This window comes from Tachypleus tridentatus, chromosome 6 (assembly GCF_004210375.1).
Source record: "Tachypleus tridentatus isolate NWPU-2018 chromosome 6, ASM421037v1, whole genome shotgun sequence".
NCBI lineage: Eukaryota > Metazoa > Arthropoda > Merostomata > Xiphosura > Limulidae > Tachypleus > Tachypleus tridentatus.
The window spans coordinates 135,111,264-135,135,889 of NC_134830.1; the positions used below are offsets into that span (position 1 = coordinate 135,111,264).

Genomic DNA, 24,626 nt, shown 5'->3' on the forward strand with positions numbered 1-24,626 from the left:
ATCATTTTTCGGTTTGCTGACCCAAAGTGTGTAGATAAGTCGTAAATAGGTAAGACTGCAGTCCATCGGGTTCGGCCAATCAAACAATGCGTTAGGCCTTACGTCACAGATTCCGTTTCCAAAAATAAATCTAACACACACACACGAAATAAATAATAGCTTTCGCAGGCAAAAATAAATAAATAAAAAAATAATCTCAATTTCGTTTCTGTTTAACTTTATAAATATATTTCAAAATACCCCAAGAAAAAAAGGAAGTGATAAAATGCTAGGGAAGTTTTTATTCTAGGGAGAATTGAGAAGTGTTCTATAAATTATTATGTTTTTCATATTGCATCTTAATTGTTTATTTTATTTAAGTACGTACAAAAGTTTAATATTAAACACTTTCTATTTAAATAACGTGTACTAGATGGCGTTTTATGCATTGTACACAACAGCAGATTAGTAGGTTCTAGCTATCGTGCAGCTTTATACGAGGACTATCTGCGCTAGGTAATCATCATCATCCACCGCCAAATCGAATTTTTGTCCCTCCAAACATGGTCACTCTCTCAGCCGTGGAGGCGTTATTATGTTACAGTCAATTCCACCCTTCGTTGGTGAAAGAGTAGTTGAAGAGTTAGCGGTGGTGATGACCAGCTGCGTTCCCTCTAGTCATTAATTACTACAATTAGGGACAGCTAGCGCAGATACCCCTTGTGTAGCTTTGCGCGAAATTTAAACCAAACAAACCACTTGGAGGACTCTTGCTGTCCCCGTAGCAACGGTTTAATACAAGAAATAAACGACCTTATAACACCAAACTGTTTTCTTTATATAATTAGAAGTTTAGTACTATCAGTTTCAGTTTGTGTGTTAGTGTAACGTTCTGTAACAATTTGGTATTATGTGATCATTTGGCATTTGTTTCTAGTATTAAAATGTTTTCTATACACCAATATGAACAACAGAAATCAAGTAATGAGCAACGGTTTAATAAGTTAGTTTAAAGGCTTCTTTAATTCTTGAAACTGGAAATTATTTTATCTATAGAACACATTACGTATACACATTATACGTAGGTATATGTATGTGTGTGTTTTCGTAGCTTTTAGCTGATTGACATACAAATATTACCTTCGTACTGACATACAGCACGATATGCTATGTAATTTAAATTTTAAGGAATTCTTTGGATTAATTGTGAATTTTAAGTACAGTCAGGAAAATATTTTCCTCGTTATATTCTACTTTCAAAAACCGGTTTAAAGTGTGGTCTTTAGGTATGCAGTTTACAGAGCTAAAGTAAACATCTTTAGTTATTAGTCCTTAAATAAGCAGTTTGCAGAGCTAGAGTAAACATCTTCAGGTATTAGTCCTTAAATAAGCAGTTTGCAGAGCTAGAGTAAACATCTTCAGGTATTAGTCCTTAAATAAGCAGTTTACAGAGCTAGAGTAAACATCTTTAGTTATTCGTCCTTAAATAAGCAGTTTGCAGAGCTAGAGTAAACATCTTCAGGTATAAGTCCTTAAATAAGCAGTTTACAGAGCTAGAGTAAACATCTTTAGTTATTAGTCCTTTACAAAGGTATTAGTCCTTAAGCAGTTTGCAGAGCTAGAGTAAACATCTTCAGGTATTAGTCCTTAAATAAGCAGTTTGCAGAGCTAGAGTAAACATCTTCAGGTATTAGTCCTTAAATAAGCAGTTTACAGAGCTAGAGTAAACATCTTTAGTTATTAGTCCTTAAATAAGCAGTTTGCAGAGCTAGAGTAAACATCTTCAGGTATTAGTCCTTAAATAAGCAGTTTGCAGAGCTAGAGTAAACATCTTCAGGTATTAGTCCTTAAATAAGCAGTTTACAGAGCTAGAATAAACATCTTTAGTTATTAGTCCTTAAATAAGCAGTTTACAGAGCTAGAGTAAACATCTTCAGATATTAGTCCTCAAGTATGTAATTTAGAGATAAAATAATTGAAGAAAACCTGTTTACTCTATGTTCAGTCGCACAAACTGTAGTAGCTTCAGTTTAATAACGACAATTGTACATTGTTTTCTCTCATTCTCGTAATCTACGACTGAAATACATTCATTACCCAAGGACCCCTGCTGTTATTTATCGTAACTACTCCATACACGAATTCCATTGTCGTTTCAGACTTGTAATTCCATAATGTGGGGTGTGATTAATAACCAGCGCACGTAAAGTTTGCTATCCAGTGTCTCGGAAACAAAAGGAACTGAAAATATTTCAATTAATATTGGAGTAGCTCTCAAACATAGTTTAACCGAACTGGCATTGCTAAATAATTAAAACATGCAGTCTGAAAGGCGGAAGATGCGATTATTACTCATTTAAAAAATGACGAAAATTGGGATGGACACGACAGCGGAGGCAGGAAACAATAAAAATATTATTGAAACATTAGCTTATCAGGTCTGAACCAAAAAATTAAAAAAATAGGTAATTTTTTTTCTTTTCATTTTGAGAAGGGTTTAGTTCGTAACCTCCATTACATATAACAAATATGTGTCGTTGTTTGTAATTAAGCACAAAGCTATACAATGGGCTATACGTGCTCTGCCCACCTCGGGTATCGGAAGGGAGCAAATATATATGATTTGTTGCATATAAAAACAGAATGAAATTAGCACTATTAAGGATTATTATGAACTATTTCAATGCTAACTTTTTTTTTTGTTGGCATGCTTTTACATAGTTGAATAAAACCATATTTTTGGGAAAGAGTTTGTAATTTAGTCTTAAAAATAAAAGAAAAAAGTCAACTGAAATATTAGTAGTTACATTAGGCTTAGCCGAGGAAGCAGTTTAAAATTAATCCAGTGATTATTCTAATAAAGTTTATGGTTTGTTTTGAAAGCTACACGAGAACTACCTGCGTTAACCGTACCTAATTTTGCAGTGTGAGACTATAGGGAAGGCAGCTAGTCATCATTACCCACCATCAACTTTTGGACAACTCTTTTACCAACGAATAGTGGGATTGACCGTAACATTATAACGCCCCCACGGATGAAAGGGCAGGCATGTCTGGTGTGAGAGAGATTCGAACCCGCGACCGTCAGATTACGATAATATATGCAGGTTATTTGTTTTAAGGTGTCGCTTTTATTGTGGCTTTCATTCCGTAGATGAGGGTATTTTTCCCAAATATTTCAGGAGGAAGGGTGGTTGGGTTAAAGCCTGTTACTGTCACAAAAGTCTCTCATGAACGAGTTTCTCCGCTTCCATGGGAAACATTTAAGGCTACCTTCTTCAAAATGCTATATCTCTATGATCTATATTGCTTAACATCCTTGCGGTATGAATATTTCACTATGGAAAAGGTTGTAAGGTTATTATTCTATTTACGGTAAGTTATCCTTGACAGCATTGCACCGTTTTAGAAAATACAAATCGTCCTTTTAGAATGAACCCTTGCAATGAACTATGACACGTGGAGACCTGACACGAACATGATTACACTGTCTGATAATGTAAGACAGTCTGTCTAGATACTGCTCCATCTTCTGCACGCGCATGATCAGCCAAGTCAATCTCTTGGTCTATTTGTTTGCTGTTGTTTTCTCTTTATTCGCAAAAAACCACACAATGGCCATCCGTGCCTGTAGTTCCCAATGTTGAACTTACAAAGCAGATATGATTTTCTTTCGCGACAACGGGACTCTAACCACGAACCAACAGACCAGGAAGGAGACGGAAAGTCAAGATAAATATTAACTAGTACGTTTTAAAAAACGAAACCAAGTTACATAAATGACACCAAGTTTTATATAGATAAAAGCAGGATTAGTTAATTAATTCCAGGGCTCAGATATCACAGAGCGTTTCATCCATCTCTTCCAATCTCTGGTTTTAAGTCAGTTTTGTACTTTATTCACCAGTTACTTTTGTTCATTGTGTTGCTGCTCTCGATTAAACAAGATCCGTTTACGTAATTCCCTACATAGACAAGAATTTAATTGTGCTATAAATTTTTATGTTTTCTACTTAACATTATTTAGGTTAAATTTTAATTTTTGTCTCTTTTCTCATCTCCTCTACCATTCAATCTGAGTTAATACACACACACACACAATTATCTTATTTTCATTCTTCCAATTACCAGTTACATTTCTAATTGGTCCCCTCATTACTCACTCTATTTATTTTAATGTCACTTGTATACCAATATATTTTATCTTTCCTCTTGTTTCTTATTAATTAGTTGAACTGCACTAAAACCTAAATTCCACTAAAATAAATCTGCCTTTCTGTCATCCTTTCACTTTATATGTATAACTGAGTATATAGAACTCTGTCCTTCTACCCGTTCTCAGGTATTTTGTATTTTCAACCTGAACAGGACCTCATGTAACATATGGGCTAAATAGCCAAGTTAGAGCCTTCAAAAGTTAAACAATCACGCAACCCTAATCTATAGCACAACACAATTCGTTACTCAATGAACAGCAGACTAGATGTAAGATAACCAGTAAGAATAATTCGTTGCTTATAGAACTACTGGCCAGATGTAAGACAAGCAGTGCGAAGAACTGGCTGCTTATATAACAGGTGACCAGATGGAAGATAACTACTAAACAGAATGGCGAGGTTGCTTATCATTGCTGTGTTATTAATATAGTTCAAAGCAAGGTATCACAGCTCGAACCTTGAACCTTTAGAATCGCATCTCAACAATTGGTTTTGAGTGATCTGTATTCTTTCCAAATTAATCTCTGCTTAAAATGTGTTGCATAGTTCGTTTTCCATACATTTTCCCCTATCTATCTGTCCCTCTGGCTTCATAGTTTAAAATAAATTTGTCTTTATCAATTCTCTCCCAGTGATCTATGATTGCAACACATCTATTTACCTATATTCCAAGCATCTTCTGGTGATGTATCATTAAAGGTGAGTGCATAATACATTATCTTATAGTCATTTTCCAATACTCTATGATTAGACTTATCAAGTATACTTGTATCACTTTGTGTGTGTGTATTATATTATTGGTGAGCCTTTCAACGATAAATATCCACGTGTTCTTTCTAAAGTGTGTTTGTTCTTCACAGTTGGATAGATAATTAATTTATTTGCAATTTAGGGAAGGAAGCCTTGGGAAAAGATCATATTTCTCTTCTTTTGCGTGGCGAACGAGATTAAAGAAATATCACGTGACAGTGACAGGTGATTTCCTAATATCACGTGACAGTGACAGGTGATTTCCTAACAAGCACGATGTCGATGATAAATCGCATTACCCGTTGACAAGTGGTAATTTGGTCAGCGGTAATTGTGGGCGATCTACACTGAGACCTCACACGAAAGACTTTATCCTTAGTATAATCAGGCTGCTTACGATTGGGGAACGTGAAAGACCCAAGATGGGATCCTATATCGAGTTGGGCCTGTCAGCTTCACGACTAAATCCATTCTTTTATACCATGATAGTTACAGTATCAGACTAACAGCTTTTTTGCTTGGACCCTAGTCCTATTTCTATATAGTTTGTGACTGTACACATGAAAGGAGCTTTGGACACTATCTGAGCTTGTGTCCAGTGGGAGACTCGCGAATAATGCTATAGTTACATGGGAAGGGAGAAGAGGGGACAATAATGTTAAATATATAAGTTTCTCATACTCTTTACGAAGTTTAAAAAGCAAAACACAAAACTAAGATCACCCGCAAATTTAAAGCACATTAACTTCCTCTCTTATGATACCCTTATGAGATTTTTCACCAATTAGATTCACAATTACCTTAAATAAAACACAGTACAAGACTTTTTTTTTTTTTGGGGGGGGTTAAGTTGTTGTATAAGTAAGGCTTCTTTAATTTTGCGTTTGTTTATGTTTGTTTCTTTATTTAGTATTTGAGTGTTTTCTATGGTTATGTTGTGTTTATTTGACTTGCAGTGTTCGAAAACGTGTGAAGGTGACTTTTTATGTTCTTTGAATCTGGTTTCCATTTTCCTACTTGTTTCTCCAACATAGAAGTCGTGGCAGTTATCACATTGTATTTTATAAATAATGTTGGTGTGGTGTTTGTCAGTGTAGTTAAAAGTCACCTTCACACGCATGTAAAAAAAAAAAAAAAATTTTTGTTATGAAAATAATACAATTTATTTTACGAATTCTCTTGTATGTTCCGCTGCATGAAGTGATATGCTTATAATATTTGGAAACGAAGTTCGCTGGAGAGAGAGAAAAAGTCATAATAAATAAAAATAATTATTTCTGTTCGCATACCATAGTTATGTAGGCCTTTTAGTACTAGAACAATTGTTGAAGTACATGGAATCAATACTTGGTGTTACTGACTGTACACTACGTACTGTTAATAGCATGGAATCAATACTTGGTGTTACTGACTGTACACTACGTACTGTTAATAGCATGGAATCAATACTTGGTGTTACTGACTGTACACTACGTACTGCTAATAGCATGGAATCAATACTTGGTGTTACTGACTGTACACTACATACTGTTAATAGCATGGAATCAATACTTGATGTTACTGACTGTACACTAAATACTGTTAATAGCATGAAATCAATACTTGGTGTTACTGACTGTACACTACGTACTGTTAATAGCATGAAATCAATACTTGGTGTTACTGACTGTACACTACATACTGTTAATAACATGAAATCAGTACTTGGTGTTACTGACTGTACACTACATACTGTTAATAACATGAAATCAGTACTTGGTGTTACTGACTGTACACTACATACTGTTAATAACATGAAATCAGTACTTGGTGTTATACCGTTAATAGCATGAAATCAATACTTGGTGTTACTGACTGTACACTACATACTGTTAATAACATGAAATCAGTACTTGGTGTTATACCGTTAATAGCATGAAATCAATACTTGGTGTTACTGACTGTACACTACATACTGTTAATAACATGGAATCAGTACTTGGTGTTATACCGTTAATAGCATGAAATCTACTTGGTGTTACTGACTGTGCATTACATATCGTTAATAGCATGGAATCAGTACTTGGTGTTACTGACTGTACACTACATACTGTTAATAACATGAAATCAATACTTGGTGTTACTGACTGTACACTACATACCGTTAATAGCATGGAATCAGTACTTGGTGTTACTGATTGATAGACTAAAAGAACGGCAGTTTTTCAATAGCACCCACCTTCAACTCTTAGGCTGCTCTTATCGAACAATAAGATTTGATCATAATGCTTATAATGTATAACCTCGGCCCAGTGTGTATTGCGATTTTCCGGCAACGGAAAGCACGCGATACTATTCTTTACGATAAAATTAATTTTCCTTGGTAAAAAGAGTAGCTCAAGAATTGGGGTGGTTGGTGATGAGTAGATGCCTTCCCTCTTGTCCGTTACTATTAAATTAGGGACGGCTATCAAAGATAGCCCTCGTGTAGCTTTGCGCTATACGTGGGTGTGTGATTAAGGAGGGGGGGGGGGCAGACAGAATCTTAAAATGTCAAAAATGACACATTATATTGGTAGATTGTAATTGTTTGATGGGTGTTATTAGGTGTTGAGTGGTAACCCGATGCTGCACGTGCTCATGGGTAACAACAGTTGCTTCGAATTTTACTCTGCTACACGAGATAAGACAACATGTCACACCAAATGTTGCATGTGTAACATCTACCGCCTTAGCTGATAATGACTGAAACCTGATGTCACAGATTTGAGCATACTCAAAGCAATTAAACCATCTATTTATTGTGTTTCGAATACAGAAAGAAGCAGAGATTTCTTCACTCAAGTACAAAACCGACCCTCTCACGGTGACTAGCGATATCGTAGACTATATGAGTGAAATAAGGTGTGTTCTACCCTAAGTAAAAACAAAATAAAATAGATGTAATTAAATATCCTAAGAAAATACACATCTTTGTTAGCACCGTCTTCTCCCAGCAGATTACTCTGAATGCCTTGCCTCTTCGAGTTGAGTTGTTTATTGAACTACGATATATTAATAAATAATAGGCTCTGGCATTTCTGCTTAATTCCAAGTCTGGTAATTAAAAATCGGAAAGACGGTCTAAATATAATAAAACGAAAGAAGCTGGTTTCTTTTGCATGTCCTTCTCGTTTTTCTTGAAGGTTTCAAGCCGCCAGTGATCAATCAACCTCAAGTCTATGGAATGTTTTTTGTTGTTTTTTCTCTGTGCACGTGGTGAATAATAAATAACATGTCGTTGTATCTCGTTCAGCTGTCCGCACTGTCGTGACCCTGCACGTGCCCGAAGTTCTGCAGAAGGCCACAAGAATTTTTACTTGGACTTGTCGGTTTTTAAGATGTTGGGAACAACGAATGGGGGTGGTGGAGGGGGAGACAAGGACAAGACATTGTTACGGATACAAGACAAGCCAGTCACTCAGACTATGGACTTCCCTGGCATTAAGACAGGGAGGAAAGGCCTGATCTTAGGTAGGCGAGCCGGTCAGTCTCAGAGGGCGGACTCGGCCAGGCAATCCTACCGAGAAGGGGCCGGGCAAAGACGAATTATCTTCCGCTTTACCCACTCCTAATTCTTTCGTGACGCTGGTCCTCCACGCCTCCTTGTCTTGCCTGAAGTCCTGACTGCAATTCTTTTGGTGCAGTTACCAATTTAGGCCTCGCTGGAGGGGGTTCTGATGTGAAGAACGAACTTGTTATTTATTCTTAATTAGACATTTCCTGTCTTCGACCTCATCAGCGCAGCAGAATGTTTAATGTAAGACAACCGAATTATTATACATATAGCTTTTATAGGCTACAATATCTTGAAATTTCGGATTTTCAGATGAACTTATATGCTTTCACTCTTTCATAAGTTCTTAGAATTACACATGGAAGTAACATTTTTGTCTCCCGTTTATAAGCATTTATATGAACTACACTGAGGAACGAAAATGTTCCTTTAAGCCAAGAGCTACATCGTAAACTACCCGCCTTGTACTCACCGCAGGGATTGAACTCAGTGTCTAGGGCTATAAGTCCTCAAGTTTGGCGCTAAGCCACAGGAGGAGGGTGTGTGTGAAAATATTTAAGAATAGAATACTTTATGACCTATTTTCCATAGAAATAACGTATCCTGCACACATATTTCAATACTTTCTTTATGATCATTTTGGCACCAGGTATTTATGAAAGTATTTATAATATTAGTTACTCTAGCTTAATTTCTCGTGTATGTTCTGGACTTTGTCAAGTCTACTGTGTACTGTTACACGTGTGTTAACACTATTGGATATTCGTGTGTTGCGTGTCTGTGCTGTGTTATATATCATGGTTGGATTCCCGGTAAGTCTACGGATTTACAACGCTAAAATCAGGGGTTCGATTCCCTTCGGTGGGCTCAGCAGATAGCCCGATGTGGCTTTGCTATGAGTAAATATACACAAACACACACATACACATGGTTGGATTTGCTAACATGTCTGTTAACACTTGATATTTGTGTGTTACGTGTCTGTGCTGTGTTATATCTTGTGGTTTGGTTTGCTAATACGCGTGTTAATACTGTTAGTGACCGTTATATCTGTATTAGATAAAGCTACTCAACTAGGTGTCTGTGTGATGTCAAGATGCTAACCCTTTGCGTCTTAGATTTGTTTGTAGCTAAGCATAACGCTATACAACGGGCTATCTGTGCTCTGCCTATTACGGGTACTGAATCCCGGTTTTTACCATTGTAAGTCCACAGACATACCGCCGATCCATTGGGGGCGTTGTATACAAGAATATTACATATATTTTGGGTTTTCACCATACACATATGTAGTAGTAATATGGTGTTTAGTTCTACTCGTTTACTGAATTTGCAAACCAAACTAAAAGATAGCTGAAAACAAAATTTAAAAGTCGGTTCACTTTTCTCAGAGTATGTAATCTTTGAAGATCCAAACGGATTATTTGTTACGGTGTACTTTATACCAATCCAAACGGACTGTTTATTACGGTGTATTTTATGGCAATCCAAACAGACTTGTTTCTTACGGTATATTTTAAGCCAATTCTAAAGGACCCCTTCCAGGGCTTTCTCGAAGCAAATAAGTAAATCTTTTACAGCGATATTTAAGATTTTTTTTTCTCTTGTTCAACACTTTTTGAAAATTAAAGTCAGTTAATTTAATTTTTGTTGGTACTGTTTGAAAGCGTGACCATACATTTTCTAACTCTAGTCAACAAATTTAAAACACCTGTATAGAAGCTCCTAATTAGAGACAAAACAAACAAAAAACAGGTATTCTCAATACGGCTAGTATGGATGTTAGCACTTTAATAATTAAAATAAGGCATATAAAAATATTTTGACCTTCTTGAGACGTCTTGAGAATACATTTTTACTTCAAGTGGGCCTCGGTGGACTCAGCAGATAGCCCAATGTGGCTTTGCTATAAGAAAACACACACACATACTTCAAGTGGGTTTCTCGTCATTACGAAAAATTACAGGTTGATGTAAGGCCTTATAACTCTCATGTTTTACTGGGAGAAGTTTCATAACTTGTAACGAACAGAACCTTTCTAAAGATTCCAAACATCAGTCAATGTTATATTCCTCATTCTGAGAATTTATGAGCAAAGGCAGAAAAAGAACATGTAGTAATACGTCTCTCACATCCCGTGCTGAATCGCTATTTATTTGATCAACTTCATGAACAACGACTGAGACTTACTCTGATTTATAAATAAATGGCCTGAAAACTGATAGTGAATACTCCTCTTCTTCACACCACGATAGTTTGCGTTTCCTTAAAGTTCAGCACAAAGCTACATAACGGGCAATCTGTGTTCTGCCTATCACGGGTATCGAAACCCAGTTTCTAGTGTTGTAATTCCATAGACAAACCGCTATGTCACTGGGGGGATGAAATTAGAATAAGGATTGAAAATACTTTTTTTCAACACTGCTAATTTATTATTATTATTTTACTTGTACTAACTTCAGTACAATTCAGAAATACTGACGAACCAGTAAGATATTCTGTTTTTCATCAGTATAAGGTCCTAGGGTAATACAGCGGTAAGTCTACGGATTTACAACGCTAAAATAAGGAAGTTCGATACCTCCTCGGTGGACACAGTAGATAGCCCGATGTGTCCGCTATAAGAAAACACAAACCATCAGAATGAAACTTGCATAGATTTAGACTAGAAAGGATATTTGTTTGTTTGTTTTTTTAATAACAATGTTAATAATATATAATCCACATGTGAGTTTGTATAACATTCAATTATCGTATTTCGAGAAACTGATAAAGAAAAACGTTTAGAAACATATCTATCAACTAAAGAGTATTAGGGATTTATAGTTTGTTCGACATTTGTGACGACAAAAATACCGCGTAAAGACTGGCATGTTACGTCATATATCTGAATATATTTTAGCTGGTTGTAACTGAGCAAATTCGTACATTTTTATTAGCTAGCCAACGTAACAACTTTAACCCGGGTCACTTAACTCCAGCAAGCTGGTGAATATGTTTTGGCCACTGCTACTAGCCGGACAAGAGTCAGACTAGCAATTTATAAAGAGTTTTATACAGATTTGTGATTGACACACCTTAGAGAAAAGTAAACAGTGCTCGCCAGGGGGAACCCGCCCCCGCTGTCAATCGGCTCCAAGCTGGCGCCTGACCAAGGTAGCAAGCTCTTACGACCACTAGGGTCGAGATAAAGTACGTAAGCAGTCCCACAGCAGGCAGCCAAAGGGCTAACCGTTTACCACTCTGCGGGGGGTTGGCTCCACTCCTTAAGTCTAGCGAGGGCCTACAAGACTGACCGGTGACCAACTGTACAATAACAGATAAGTCTAGGTAGTCTAGTACGATCATGCCATATACTATACCTTTATATATTCACTTTTCAAAGTTAGAATCAGATAGCTTTTTCCTTTAAAAATAAATAAATAAATCAGCCTATTCCTATAAATTGGTTTCAATAAAGTATTGACACATTCATGGCTGTTGTAGAAACAAAAAAATAGAACAATAAAAACTTTCCTTCAACAGCACACATTTCATTCCTATCCATTATCGCCCAAGTCCATTTGTATAATATACGAATTTCAACTCTGGTTTGTCTTATCTTTACATGGCACCACAGTCTTCCCGAAATGCTTTATTTTTCTAGATTCTCGTTCAACGCTGATGGTAAATTTCAAAATATGTATTGTGCCACAACAACCATATATTTGTGGTAGAGGATTGATAGATTTTTAAAGCGTTTTTTTTTTTTTTTTTTGTTACAGAGGTTATGGATTTCTAAATATATTGTATCATACTACTGGTGGATTTCAAAAAATATGGTTTGTCACAGTATTGGTTGATTTCAATATGTGTGTCACACTATTGGTAGTTTCTCATAACTATGATGTTTTACAGTATTGGTTGATTTCAAAATACGTGTCACTTTAGTAGTTTCCCAGAACCATGACGTGTCATTGTATTGATTGATTTCAAGATAAATGCCACATTAGTGATAGTTTCTCAATACTCTGATACAATATTGGTAGTTTTTCGAGAAATACGATGTGTCACAGCAGTGATCACTTTTTTGATGTTTTCATGGTTTATAGGAGGATACTCTTATAATCAGTATTCTTTTTGCACCCGTCGTAATGATTCATTAGAGATATCAGGTCATCCCTTAAGTAATGTCCGATTTTAGGTTCAAAAAAATAGAAAGGATTTCAAACGCTTTTAATGTTACTTAATCAATAATGTATGTTCCATTATTATTAATTACTTCCTGCCAACGATTCACAAGCTTTTATATAGTGCTTAGGGTTTGGAGGAAAAGAACGTAGAGAGGGTAGTTTTGACATCTTCATGTGTTTCAAGTTCTTTTCCATGAAGATAGTTCTGCAAACTTCGGAATAGACGACAATCAGATTGAGCAAGGCCTGGAGAATAAGGAAGATGTGGAAGTTTTTCCCAGTCTAATTCTTCAGTCTTTGCAGATGTGATCCTTGCTGTATGGGGCCGTGCATTATCCTAGTGTAACACAACATCTTTACAATTGATCAAAGCAGGCCTCTTTTCTTTCAGTACAACATTCAGCTCTAACTTTTGACAACAGAAGCCTGATGTAATCGTTACATTGAGTGATAGCAATTCAAAGTGGATCACATCAACAATATCCTACTAAACGCTTAAAAAGACTTTCCTAGGGTAAAGGTCCATTTTGAGCTGTGCTTTAACCAGTTTATCTGCACTGAGCCAATGTCTGCGGAGCTTAACATTTTTCATCTCCAGTCACTAACCTATCCAAAAAAGTGAGTTACGTTCATGAGAGTGCAAATGTCCACTCTTGCTCTTAGATTGGCATCTGTCAAATCATGGGGGACCCATTTTCCAAGTTTTGACACCTTTCCAAGCTGTTGTAGATAACAGTGAACTGTTGAATGGGTTGAACTAAACTTCTGTGCTAGTTCTTCACCTATTACAGCACAATCTTTATCAAGTGTAGTCAGCAACAAGTCATCATTAAACTTAACAGGACGACCTGAACGTGGCGCATCACATAAGTTGTAGTCACCTGGTCTGAACTTCTGAAACCACCTTCGACATTTTATTTCACTGAGAGATCATAAGATCATAAACACCTTGAATATTTGTGTAGTTTCTACTACACTATTGCCTTTCTTAAACTCACAAAGCATTATATACCTAATGTGTTCCTCAGATACATCCATCTTTATAAGGGTTTATTTAATAAATGATCTGAAAAAGTGGGAGTTGGGTTAGTTTCTTTTATTCGTCTGAACATTTTTATATGCGTCCTACTACATATTTGAGTCATTAAAAATCAGAAATCATGATGCACTTTCTGTATTAAATTTTCGGATATTACTGACGGGATGGCCTGATACCACAGTACATACTGATGCGTTAATACACGATAGTAGATTCCTCCAAATTCAAGATGATGGATTAAAATCATCTTAGGATGCATGTTGGTGCTGTTAAGTAGCATTAACTTGTAAAAACCTGACACAAGAGGATGCAACAGCCAAATGATGCTGCTTATATCTACTTGTCAGTATCGTGATACCCCTCCATTGATGCCATTATCATGGACGTTTTTTTAATATCAATATTGATACTGTTATCACGGATGGAATTTTAGTCAATAGCGTGATGTCCCTCCATTGATGCCATTATCATGGACGTTTTTTTAATCAATATCGCGATGTCCCGCTATTGATACTGTTATCACGGATGGAATTTTAGTCAATAGCGTGATGTCCCTCCATTGCTGCTACTATCATGGATGGAAGTTTTGTCAATATTAGGATATTTTTGTTGTTGCCTTGTGCTGTTATAATAAGAGACTGATAGGTGTCAGTCTTATCGGTGCCTTGCCAGACGAAAACGGGATGTTATCTAGTTTTAAAAGGGGTTATGTCAAATGTAGCACCGATCTTAATATCGGCAAAAACGAGAAAAATTACAGTCAGTTAAATAGCAACTGCTCCGGAGCGGCTCAGCAGTAAGTCTGTTGACTTACAACGCTAATAGCAGATTTTAAAAACTGTAATGAGCACACCACAAATAACTTTGTGCATCGTTGTGCCAAACAAAAAATAAGCAAAATATAAATGCAACAAACTTAATTAATGTAGGATTTCTAAAGACTACAATGTAATGCTTTGCCTTTTTTTTTTATGAACAAAGTACCGGTTTATATAATGTTTTGTCAAAATAAAACAAAAAGTTAAAGCTATCTGCGAATTACCGTAAACACAATACCAAACACAAGAAACAAACATATAGAAACCATTAACCACAAATAGACCATAGAAATGTTTCTTTGGGGGGGGGGGGTTGAAACGAGGTCCACTTTAGGAATGTGATAACGAAAACAAGTTTATAAAAATAGACATAAAATAATCATTGCAATGAATTAATGTTCCATTTCACCACTGGGCCGGGCGTGTCTTAAGGATTAGTGTGCTGGATTGTGAATCTGGGAGTCTCTGGTTCGAATCCTGTTTTTCTGCAGTCTGAGAGCGTGGGTGCGTTAAAGCATGATAGTCAGAGAATGACAGTGGGTACGTAATTCGAAAGCGGGCATAAACAAAGAAATTTCAAAAATTAACTATTAACAAATAAGCAAATTACATTTATTTTGGCAAATTTGAACCGTTTAATGTAAGACATAAGCGGTATTACAGTAAGGCAAGGGGAAATAACTGCCCACTTTATTGTGTGTGGAATATAGTTTACAAATGATAATTACAATAATTAAATCAGACTTCCCCACCATTCCGAACACTTTAGTCCTAAACCCCTTCATAAGAAACACATCCGTCATGATATTAAATTTTCTTATGTTGTATCGATTACTTTTCTATTTCATTGAATTATCATAAACGTAACATCGCTCTGACAATGCATTGAGATACTACCAGAACGTAATATAAAAGTACATTTGACTAACCACTAACTTGTCTCCCAAAGACATAACTTTTTGCCCTAGATTAATTCTCGTATAGAACAATACGTACCGTAAAGTCGTTTAAAATAAAACACGATTATCGTACATATACATTCTAAAAACAACTATTGTTCATTGGACATTTGATAAAAAGGAAGTCAGCAATGATATAAGCACGTTTATTTTTCCCAGGAATCTCCTGCAATGCTACATAATAGGAAATCTACGCAGAGCATTTCCTAGTTTTGACTAATACACTAGAGTGAAGGGCAACTAGTCAACAGCCTACTCTTGGGTTACTCTCATCTGATCGAATAGTGGAGTTTAACCGACATTCTTATAATGCACATCCGTGAACTATAAAAGAAAAGGGCAACGTTTTGGCAAAAACGAGATGCGAACCGTATACACTCGGGTTTCATAGTCCGGTCAGCTAACTCGAAACAATTATGAGATTTTTTAATGAATTAAAAACAAAGCTTTATCGCGACACTTTCTTCTAGTACAACCAGAAGCGACAAAATAATAATGTATTTCGTTTTGTAGAAGAGATAAAAGCATTGAACTCCTCTCAACAACGGGATGTCTTGTTCAAAGAAACAAAAATACCTCGAAATCTTCCTAAAAGACCACCCTCGATCCGTCATCAGGCTTTGGAGCTTCTCAAGGGTGGTCCGAAAAGTCACTTTTATTTCTTGTGTTTTTAATATATAGGGTTCAAAAGCAATAACATTTCTCTCATAGCTTGGTTTCTCGAGATTCATCTAGGGATTATTCAACAGAAGTGACACAGAGAAAGTTGTAATGTGTGTAGTTGTCACAGGATAACAAAAGCTTGCACTCGCCTGGACATACATCATTCTTATTGGTGGGTAACTAGTTCTCTAACAGGTACGAGTCATATTGCTGCCAGTATATTATTCTTCCCCTGTGTGCATATTCCAACTTTTGGGTTTTTTTTTCTTACATTATTCAGACAGCATCCTTCTTTGTAGACATCTATTTCCTTGTCGTGTATCTTGATGTTATTCGTACATCACTGTTCTTTGTGAACATTCATTTCCTTGTCGTATATTCGCGTTCTACTCCATCATAAGTTGTTTTTTTTTCCATAACAGAAGACAAACCAAAAAGTACATGAAAGAACTGAACACGTTATAAGCACGTTTGAAATACATAAAGGGCTTGGAGTTTCTGTTAAATGTTCATAGTTTAATTTCATAAAAAAAAACAACTACAAAGCCATACCCCAACAGTGTGTATAACAAGTACCCCATAGAAATTATAATAATTAATGAATTTTCACGAAGCTTTTACATTAGAAGGTTAGTTCGGCCAGAGCGTGAATCTGGGAGCTTGTGACACCTTGGTGCAGAAACGTGTTCCACACCTTTAGACCGTATGTGTCATAAGAGTGACAGACAAGCCCACTACTTGATCAGCTAAAGTACTGCATCAGCTGGTGGTGGGTGCTGTTGAGTAGGTTTCTTCCCTCTAGTTTCTCAGGGACGACTGTTAGTCTTTGCATGGCTACGCGAGAAAATCTGAAACAAGAAAAACGTATATTTGTTTCGGAGTTCTAGGATGTTTTTGGTCTGTACATGTAGAACATCTTACCAATATATGTCTAGAATATGTACATTAAAAATCCTTACTAACCACGACCTCCCTTTAATGAATTGCGTAATTTCCTGTTATGAAGTATATGTTCTACATCGGTCTATACACGCACAAAAATGGAAGCGTACATATACACAGCAGTTAACTCTGTATGTAAAAGTCAACTAGTAAGAATTCCTCAAACTCATTTCCATTTACACACACAAAAGGCTTAGTTTAGTAAAATCAAAGATTTCGAAATTCAAGCATGATTATCCCGAATTTAGAACTTACCAAACACAAGAAGGAAGTAAAACGACAACAACGTCCTGAAATTGAGAAGCGTGTTCAGGTGTACATGGCAAGCTCGAACCCAGGATTTTCCGCTTGACATCAGACCACGCTGATCACTGGGTTGAGCCTGATATAATTTTCAGAAGAAACCGTGTATGAGATTAAAACAAAACCGAAAAGACATGAAGTATCTCTGTGATGTCCGAATATAGATTTAAATGAAATTTAACTGTAGAGCAGAATGATGTCCTTTGTCCTTGAACTGACCCTAACACAAATTTGTTAACAATGAGCTAACTCCCACATTTTGCGAAGTTTAATAAGCGATAACACTTGCCACCAATAATGGTTTAGATGGAATGATCTAAATATTTAAAAATTATTCTAATATTTAGAAGAGGCCCGTTTTCAATCGTTTGCGAAACTTCGTAATTGATTCATACAGCTACAAAGTGTTGAATGATACATTTATTAGTTTTACCCTAATTATTACTGGTATATGTTTTTATTAAACAATTGATTATAGCATTCATAATCTATTTCGTATAAATCTGTCTCCTCCCTCCCCTTCCCTCTCGGTGGACACAGTAGAAAGCCGATGGAAAACCAAGATATTCAAAGATATAACCAAAGACGACAAATATCGTATCAACTAACTTAGCATCAAGTGTATTTAACAACGCTTAGAACAAAAACTGAACCAATACAAGAAAATGTATCATGGTTGACCGCACACCTTAGATAACCTGATGGAAATGTTAGGGTGTCATTACGAGTAGTGGCTTACGTTATTGACCTTTCAATGCTTTTTGTAGCGAAAAGTCTAAATGTGAACGAAATTATCATACCGATCTTTAGAAGTTTGATTTGGTTTGAATTTCACGCAAAACTACACGAGGGCTATCTGCGCTAGTCGTCCCTAATTTAGCAGTGTAAGACTAGAGGAAAAGCAGCTAGTCTCCACCACTCACCGCCAATTCTTGGGCTACTCTTTTACCAACGAATAGTGGGATTGACAATCACATAATAACGTCCCCATGGCTGAAAGAGCGAGCATGTTTGGTGTGGCGGGGATTCGAACCCGCGACCCTTGGATTACGAGGAGAGTGCCTTATCCTCCACCTGGCCATGCCAGTTCCATCTCTAAAAGTAAGAATAGTATAATCTCTGCGTCAGTTGCACGTTTCAATTATTACAAAACTCACAATTGTATATCTATCAACAGCATTTTATGTAGAACGCTATGTTGATGGGACGAATTTGCTCTTTCGAAGCTCTACTCGCATTATACCATTCTTAGAATATTTAAACTCGACACACCCTGACATTCATCTATTGGTAAAAACAAAGGCAAACTGCCTTTTATTGATATCAAAATCAACAAATTAGATAACCATTTCACAACACCTGTTCATCGTAAGCAAACATATACTTTTAATTAAAGAAAATGTATCTATTATAAATGAACTCCCAATTTTAAATAAGACAACTTCAGTAGAACTAAGTCTGCTCTTAATACTTGCATAATATTATTATAATTGTGGTCCTTTCCTGCTCATTCTGGTTTATTTGTTTGTGTTTTAATTTACTTTATCCTTTAACTCAGTATTTTAATAACTTTTTTTGATAAAATATTTGAACTTTAGAAACGTTGTACCTAATACAACTAATAAGCTGTTTAATACAGCTTGCAAGTTCCGAATCGTTCAAGAATTAAATGTTACTGTGAACACCCGAGTCAAATGTTCCTTGTTACTGCCGTCGTATGAACGTTTCGTTATCATTTTAATATTCGAAACCCAAAATTGATTATTGAACTTTCTGAAAATCGCGAATAATTTCCGAGTTGTACGGCCTAAAACTTGGACATCGTGTTCTATGTTGAACTCAAGTATAAATTTATTAGATCAACATTACTCAAGCATCACTTTTATGTCTTTCCGCAGCCTTCCTTCTATACATATCCAACAAGGCTCACGATCACATCAGTGGAATCGAGGAGACGACAAGGGTGGGGTCTGGCTGTCATCTCCGACTCTGAACTTATATTACAGTTGTTGTCATCAACTTAACCCTAACAGAGAAGATACGGCGGGTGTTAACTTTGCACATAGCTCCAGAATTTTGTGGGTCAGGTAAGGGCCCACAATCCAACTTAGTGGTCAAGGATTAGACCCTGGATGTGAAGGATATGGGGGTGGTAGCTCGGGATAGACAAAAACCCTGGGGGTTTTTATAAAATGCGTGAAACCGATGTAAGAACGTCGTATTTCTGTACCGAACTTTATTCATAATCATAATCTGCTTTTTAGTCACATTGCATTTCATAAAGAATTAAACCTATTAGTAAAACTGATTTTTGCATTTCTTGTCAAATCAAAAATTCATCTGACTGGCGTTTGAAATGACTTAATAAATGAAAGTTTATATTGAAAAAGAAAACTGGACATTATTGTATACATTAAACGTTTGTATTACTATACATTACATCAAAAGTGATTAATATGTTATTCTTGAACCATTTAAAGCACTTTTTTTCCAATATATTTATAACCAAACAATACCTTGCTAACAAAGAAAACTTTGGTGAGGTCTAGTATAACCCAATGGTTAGGACGCTCGACTCGCAATTTGCAGGCCGTCGTTTCGAATCTCATCACCAAATACGCTCGCTCTTTCAGCCATGGGGCGTTATAACTAATCTCACTTTTTGTTGGTAAAAGAATAGAAATACTCCAAGAGTTGGAGGTGGGTAGTTTTTAATAGTTTCTTTCTCAAGTCTATTACTTCTGAATTTAGGAATGTTTACTGCAGATAGTCCTCGAGTAGTTTGTGTTGAAAATTCGACAGAAAAACAACTTACGAACAAACGTTTATTGTCAGTATGTGAAACGGTGTCAGATCTGCCCAGAAATTAAGGAACTAATTTAAAATCTTGCATCTTTATGGATCTTTCAAAACGAAGCTGATAAACGTAGCGTGTGTGATCGTACAATTCATTATAATGCATAGTATTTCCCATTACTAATTCTGTACGTGTGAAAAGAGGTTATTTATAAACAGATATACGTTGTATAATATATAAACTGAACTGTATACTTCACCTAATGTTGTTTATTAAGTTTATTCCAGTATCTTTTCTACTTTCAAAGTAGGTTAATGGATGGCTAAATAGTATTTTTTGAAACAATGTTTCGCTTCTCTTGCGTATACTATTGATGCTTTAAACAACGTGCGTTTCTCTTGCATATACTATTAATGCTTTAAACTGTTAATTTTTAAACAATGTTTCTCTTTTTCATGAGAATCTCACTTGGTTTTGGCATGTTTTAGCAGTATAAACTGGCACGGTCGTAATAGAGGGTGTTCGGAAAGTCACTGTGCAGTTTTGTAATCATGTCTATTCGGTCTATTTCAAGCCAGCAACTGATAGGGGTGTTTAGAAACAAAATAAAAGGATCCAAGCCTGTATTGATGCCAACAGGGGTCACTTTCAACATTATTTATAATTGTCATTCATATTTACCTCATGTATTCTATATTGAAACATGTCTGTTAATAAATATATAAATGCATAGTGACTTTCCGAACACCCTGTAGAAGGCTCAAGTTTAGTGTTAAGACTCTTCATAGTTTAGTGATTTTCATCTTCTGGTGAAGGCATCAAGTAGTGGTGCACAGAGAAAAGGTCTGAAAAAAACACAACTGAATAACTGTGTGGTAATACACGTTGTTCTAGAAAATGCGAAACTACATGTGTTTGGTGAACTGGAAAGTCCATGACGTCATTCTGAAAGCACAGCGGATGTATGGAGCCATAATACTAAAACAAGGCTCAAACATACAACCGATTTTTGTCAAATATTAAATGAAATGGTAGGAAAACCACCAGTGTACAGAACGAATTTTGATATTTATTAACTCCACAGAATTACTGATGGGGGTCGTATGGATCCCCTCACCCCATTGACTCATTGAACCATATGTTTCCAAAATACTTATGCGCCAAATTACTTGAGGTGTAAACTGTTAAACTATTTATTTAATGATCCTCAATAACACATATGTAACAGGAAATGTGGTTTGTTTAGTTGCTAATATAGGGATAGGTAGCTCTCCTAAACCAGTGACAGGCTAGAGGGAAAGCACCACCCATCTTCACCTCTTGGACTATTCTTTTACCGACGCATAATGAGATTGATCGATACATTATATCGCCCTCCTTCAGCTGAAAAGGCAAGTATGTTCGTTGTGGCGAGGATTCAAATCCACGACTACCAGACGAGCGCCCTAACCACCAGATCATGTCAGACCCCGGAAAAAAAAATAACAAAAAATACTATTAGCTTTTTTACACCCGCTTGAGGCTAGTATTTTTTGTACTGAGGAGTTGTGACAGATAGTATTTTCCGTTGAGAAAATAAAACAAAACTATTATAAAAATTTTGGGTATTTCTGCACATTTTATACTATCACAAACATTCGCAACGCAGACGCAAGATGGCTCTGTGACTTCTATACTGACTGAAAAAGAAACATTTGTAAATTCAAGAGTTTTTTTGTGATTCTTAGTGGGACAGTAAGTCCTAACTATTGTTAAACCTGGCGACGTTTGAAAACTTTCTTTTTCCTGTTCACAGAGATGCACCCGTAAAGGGCGACACCTGTCGGGAGTAATACTCTTTCAGTGATATCCTCAATGTCGGGAATATATCAAATTTTAAATCTTGAAAGAGTGTTTGTTAAGTAGATAGCCATTGTACACAATGTAGGAAAACGTTGTTGAATTTTAACGTTGACACTTAAAAGCCATATAAACGTGCGGGTGATTATAGTATTGTTTATGAATTGGTAAGAAAAAAAACCAACGCTCTTTCTCTCAGTTCAACATACGTAAAATTAAGCATACATTGTTTTTACATCACTTTCGTAAAACTTATAAAACAGTATTTTTTTTTTTGTTGCATATTTTGGTTAATGTACAGCGTTTTTCTTCTTGAATTTTTAAATATAAATATATATTGCAAGAGTGAACTTATTTTACGCTTTTAAAGTCAATATATGAAATTTTGCGTCTATGACGCGGGTTTTAAACCTATTTCACAATGTAGTTTTTACTTACAGACAGCATTACCCATCTACATATGTATTTTTCTCTTTAGCTAGCAGGGTTAATAAACAGAGACCTTACACTTTCTATGGACATTTAAAACATATCCAAATAAAAACTCCAGACATTTTCTTAGGGCTATTACAACTCCATTGTCTTCAAAAATCAAAGTGTCAAATATGGTACAACAGATGACGGACTTACTAGTATTAACAGGTGACGCTTTTCGTTAAATTTGTCTTGTATAAACATTTGTTACGACTAGTGAAAGGAAGGTTTAGACTTGTTTACAATTTCGAGCAACACGAGGGCTATCAGCGCTAGCTGTCCCTAGTTTAGCACTGCCAACTCTTGGTTTATACTTTTTCCAACGAATAGTGGGATTGATCGTTATATTATAACGCCCCCATGGCCAGTAGGGCGAGCATGTTTGATGTGAAGGGGATTCGGACCCGCCACCCTCAGATTATGAGTTGAGAGCCCTAATCACAGGGCCATGCCAAGCCCTAGTGTAGTATTTGAGACTGTCACAAATAGAAGACTGTTCTTAATAACAAAAAGTACGAAGTGCAGAATTTTGTTTCAAACTAAGTTTGCAAAACATTTGTTTTGTTGTTGTTATGAAACAAGTATCTTTTGGTTAGTAAAAAAAAAATTATTTTCAGTAATGTGTAAAATAAAAAAAATATTTAAATATTAGGGTTACCATGAAAGTTCTTCATATGTGCATATGCATGACAATAATTTAGTTTCGCAGTCGTTTATAATCATATAAACAAAGTAATGGTTATTAAGAAAACGAAATGCGTGTAACAGTTCCACAAAACCAGGTAAATTTTAAAATTCAAGAATCTTTCTCATGATTTAATGTATTGAGTAAATTATTAAAATCATGACTCATTACTGTGTTTTAGACACTGGTCAGGCGCGGTATGTTTCTTACCAAAATGTGGTTCTTGAATTGTGCACTTAACCGTGAGAGAAGAACGAATTTGTGTTACTAAAATGTACGCGGTCGCTACCATTAAACACGTTTCAAATTATTGTTTTGCGTAGACCACAAACTGTATTTAAAAATTATGTAAAATGTGTTTGTTTTAAATTTCGCGCAAAGCTACTCGAGGGCCATCTGCGCTATACAAAATGTGTTTCTCTTGCCAAACCTAAACTTTTCAAACACATTCGACGGAAGTTCAAGGTTCATACAAACTTTCTACGATACATCAAGAGCTCAAGACCTCCTGGTGATAAAAGACTGATTTAATTTGGCTTCTTTTGAATTTCGCACAAGGTTACACGAAGACTATCTGCGCTAGCCTTTCCTAATTTAGCAATATAAGACTAGAGGGAAGGCAGCTAGTCATCACCACCCACTCTTGGACTACTCTTTAACCAAAGAATAGTTTGAATGACCGTCACATTATAACGCCCCCACGGCTGAAAGAGCAAGCATGTTTGGTGGGATGGGGATTTGAACCCGCGACTCTCGGATTACGAGTCGAGTGCCTTAACCACTTGGCCATGCCGGGCCTAAAAGACTGCTAAAGATTGAATACACCAAACTATTGTGCTACTGTTTGTTTGTTTGTAATTCAACACAAAACTACACAATAGGCTAATTCGCGCTGTGCCTACCACGAGTATCGAAACCCGGTTTTCAGATGTAGTAACTGAAACTGAAAATAAGTAGCACGGAATTCATCAGCACTGAATAATTTATAAGCATACTACGACATTTCGGTTGAAAGTGCGTTAGCTTGTGGTATATTGTAATCAAAACGCACGTGAACACACAAAATTACCTATAAATTTGGTGATCACCAAAGGACGTTGTATTTCAATATTACTGTCCTGAAAATTTCTACACGTTTCATATCCAAAAGTTCTTCCTCCCCGTGGCACAGCGGAATGTCCGTGGACTCACACCTCTAAAAACCGTATTTCGATACTCGTGGTAGGCAGAGTAGAGATAGCCCATTGTGTAGCTTTGTGCTTAACTTTTTCATAATATCCCGTCATACTGAAGTCTCATATAATGTTGGGAAACAAACAAAATTAAAACAAAAATCATAATGTTGAATAGAAATACATTAAGAGCTACAATAAAAAAAAGTGGCATGTGTTTGTTTCAAGCGCAAAGCTGCACAATGGGCTATCGTACTCTGTGCGCATCGTAAGGATCGAACT

The 24,626-nt window shown here is 36.1% G+C and overlaps 1 protein-coding gene and 1 long non-coding RNA gene across 4 annotated transcripts in view; one reads left to right on the plus strand and one right to left on the minus strand.

Moving 5' to 3' along the window:
* LOC143253738 (uncharacterized) overlaps positions 1-19,563 on the plus strand; it is a 109,297-nt gene extending 89,734 nt beyond the window's left edge. For 2 of the 3 annotated variants that reach the window (XR_013029831.1, XM_076508050.1), the window contains one exon: positions 19,276-19,563. Coding sequence is in view for 1 of the 3 variants with exons in the window: in XM_076508050.1 (XP_076364165.1) it covers positions 19,276-19,468 (193 nt within the window). In the remaining 2 variants the exon portion in view is untranslated. Of the gene's footprint in view, positions 1-8,077; positions 8,725-19,275 lie in introns of those variants that run through there. The other variant, XR_013029832.1, reaches the window with a different exon arrangement.
* Positions 15,602-24,626, minus strand: part of LOC143253739 (uncharacterized) — a 40,622-nt gene continuing 31,597 nt past the window's right edge. The window contains exon 2 of the long non-coding RNA XR_013029834.1: positions 15,602-16,980. This is a non-coding gene — a long non-coding RNA (uncharacterized LOC143253739). The remainder of the gene's footprint in view (positions 16,981-24,626) is intronic.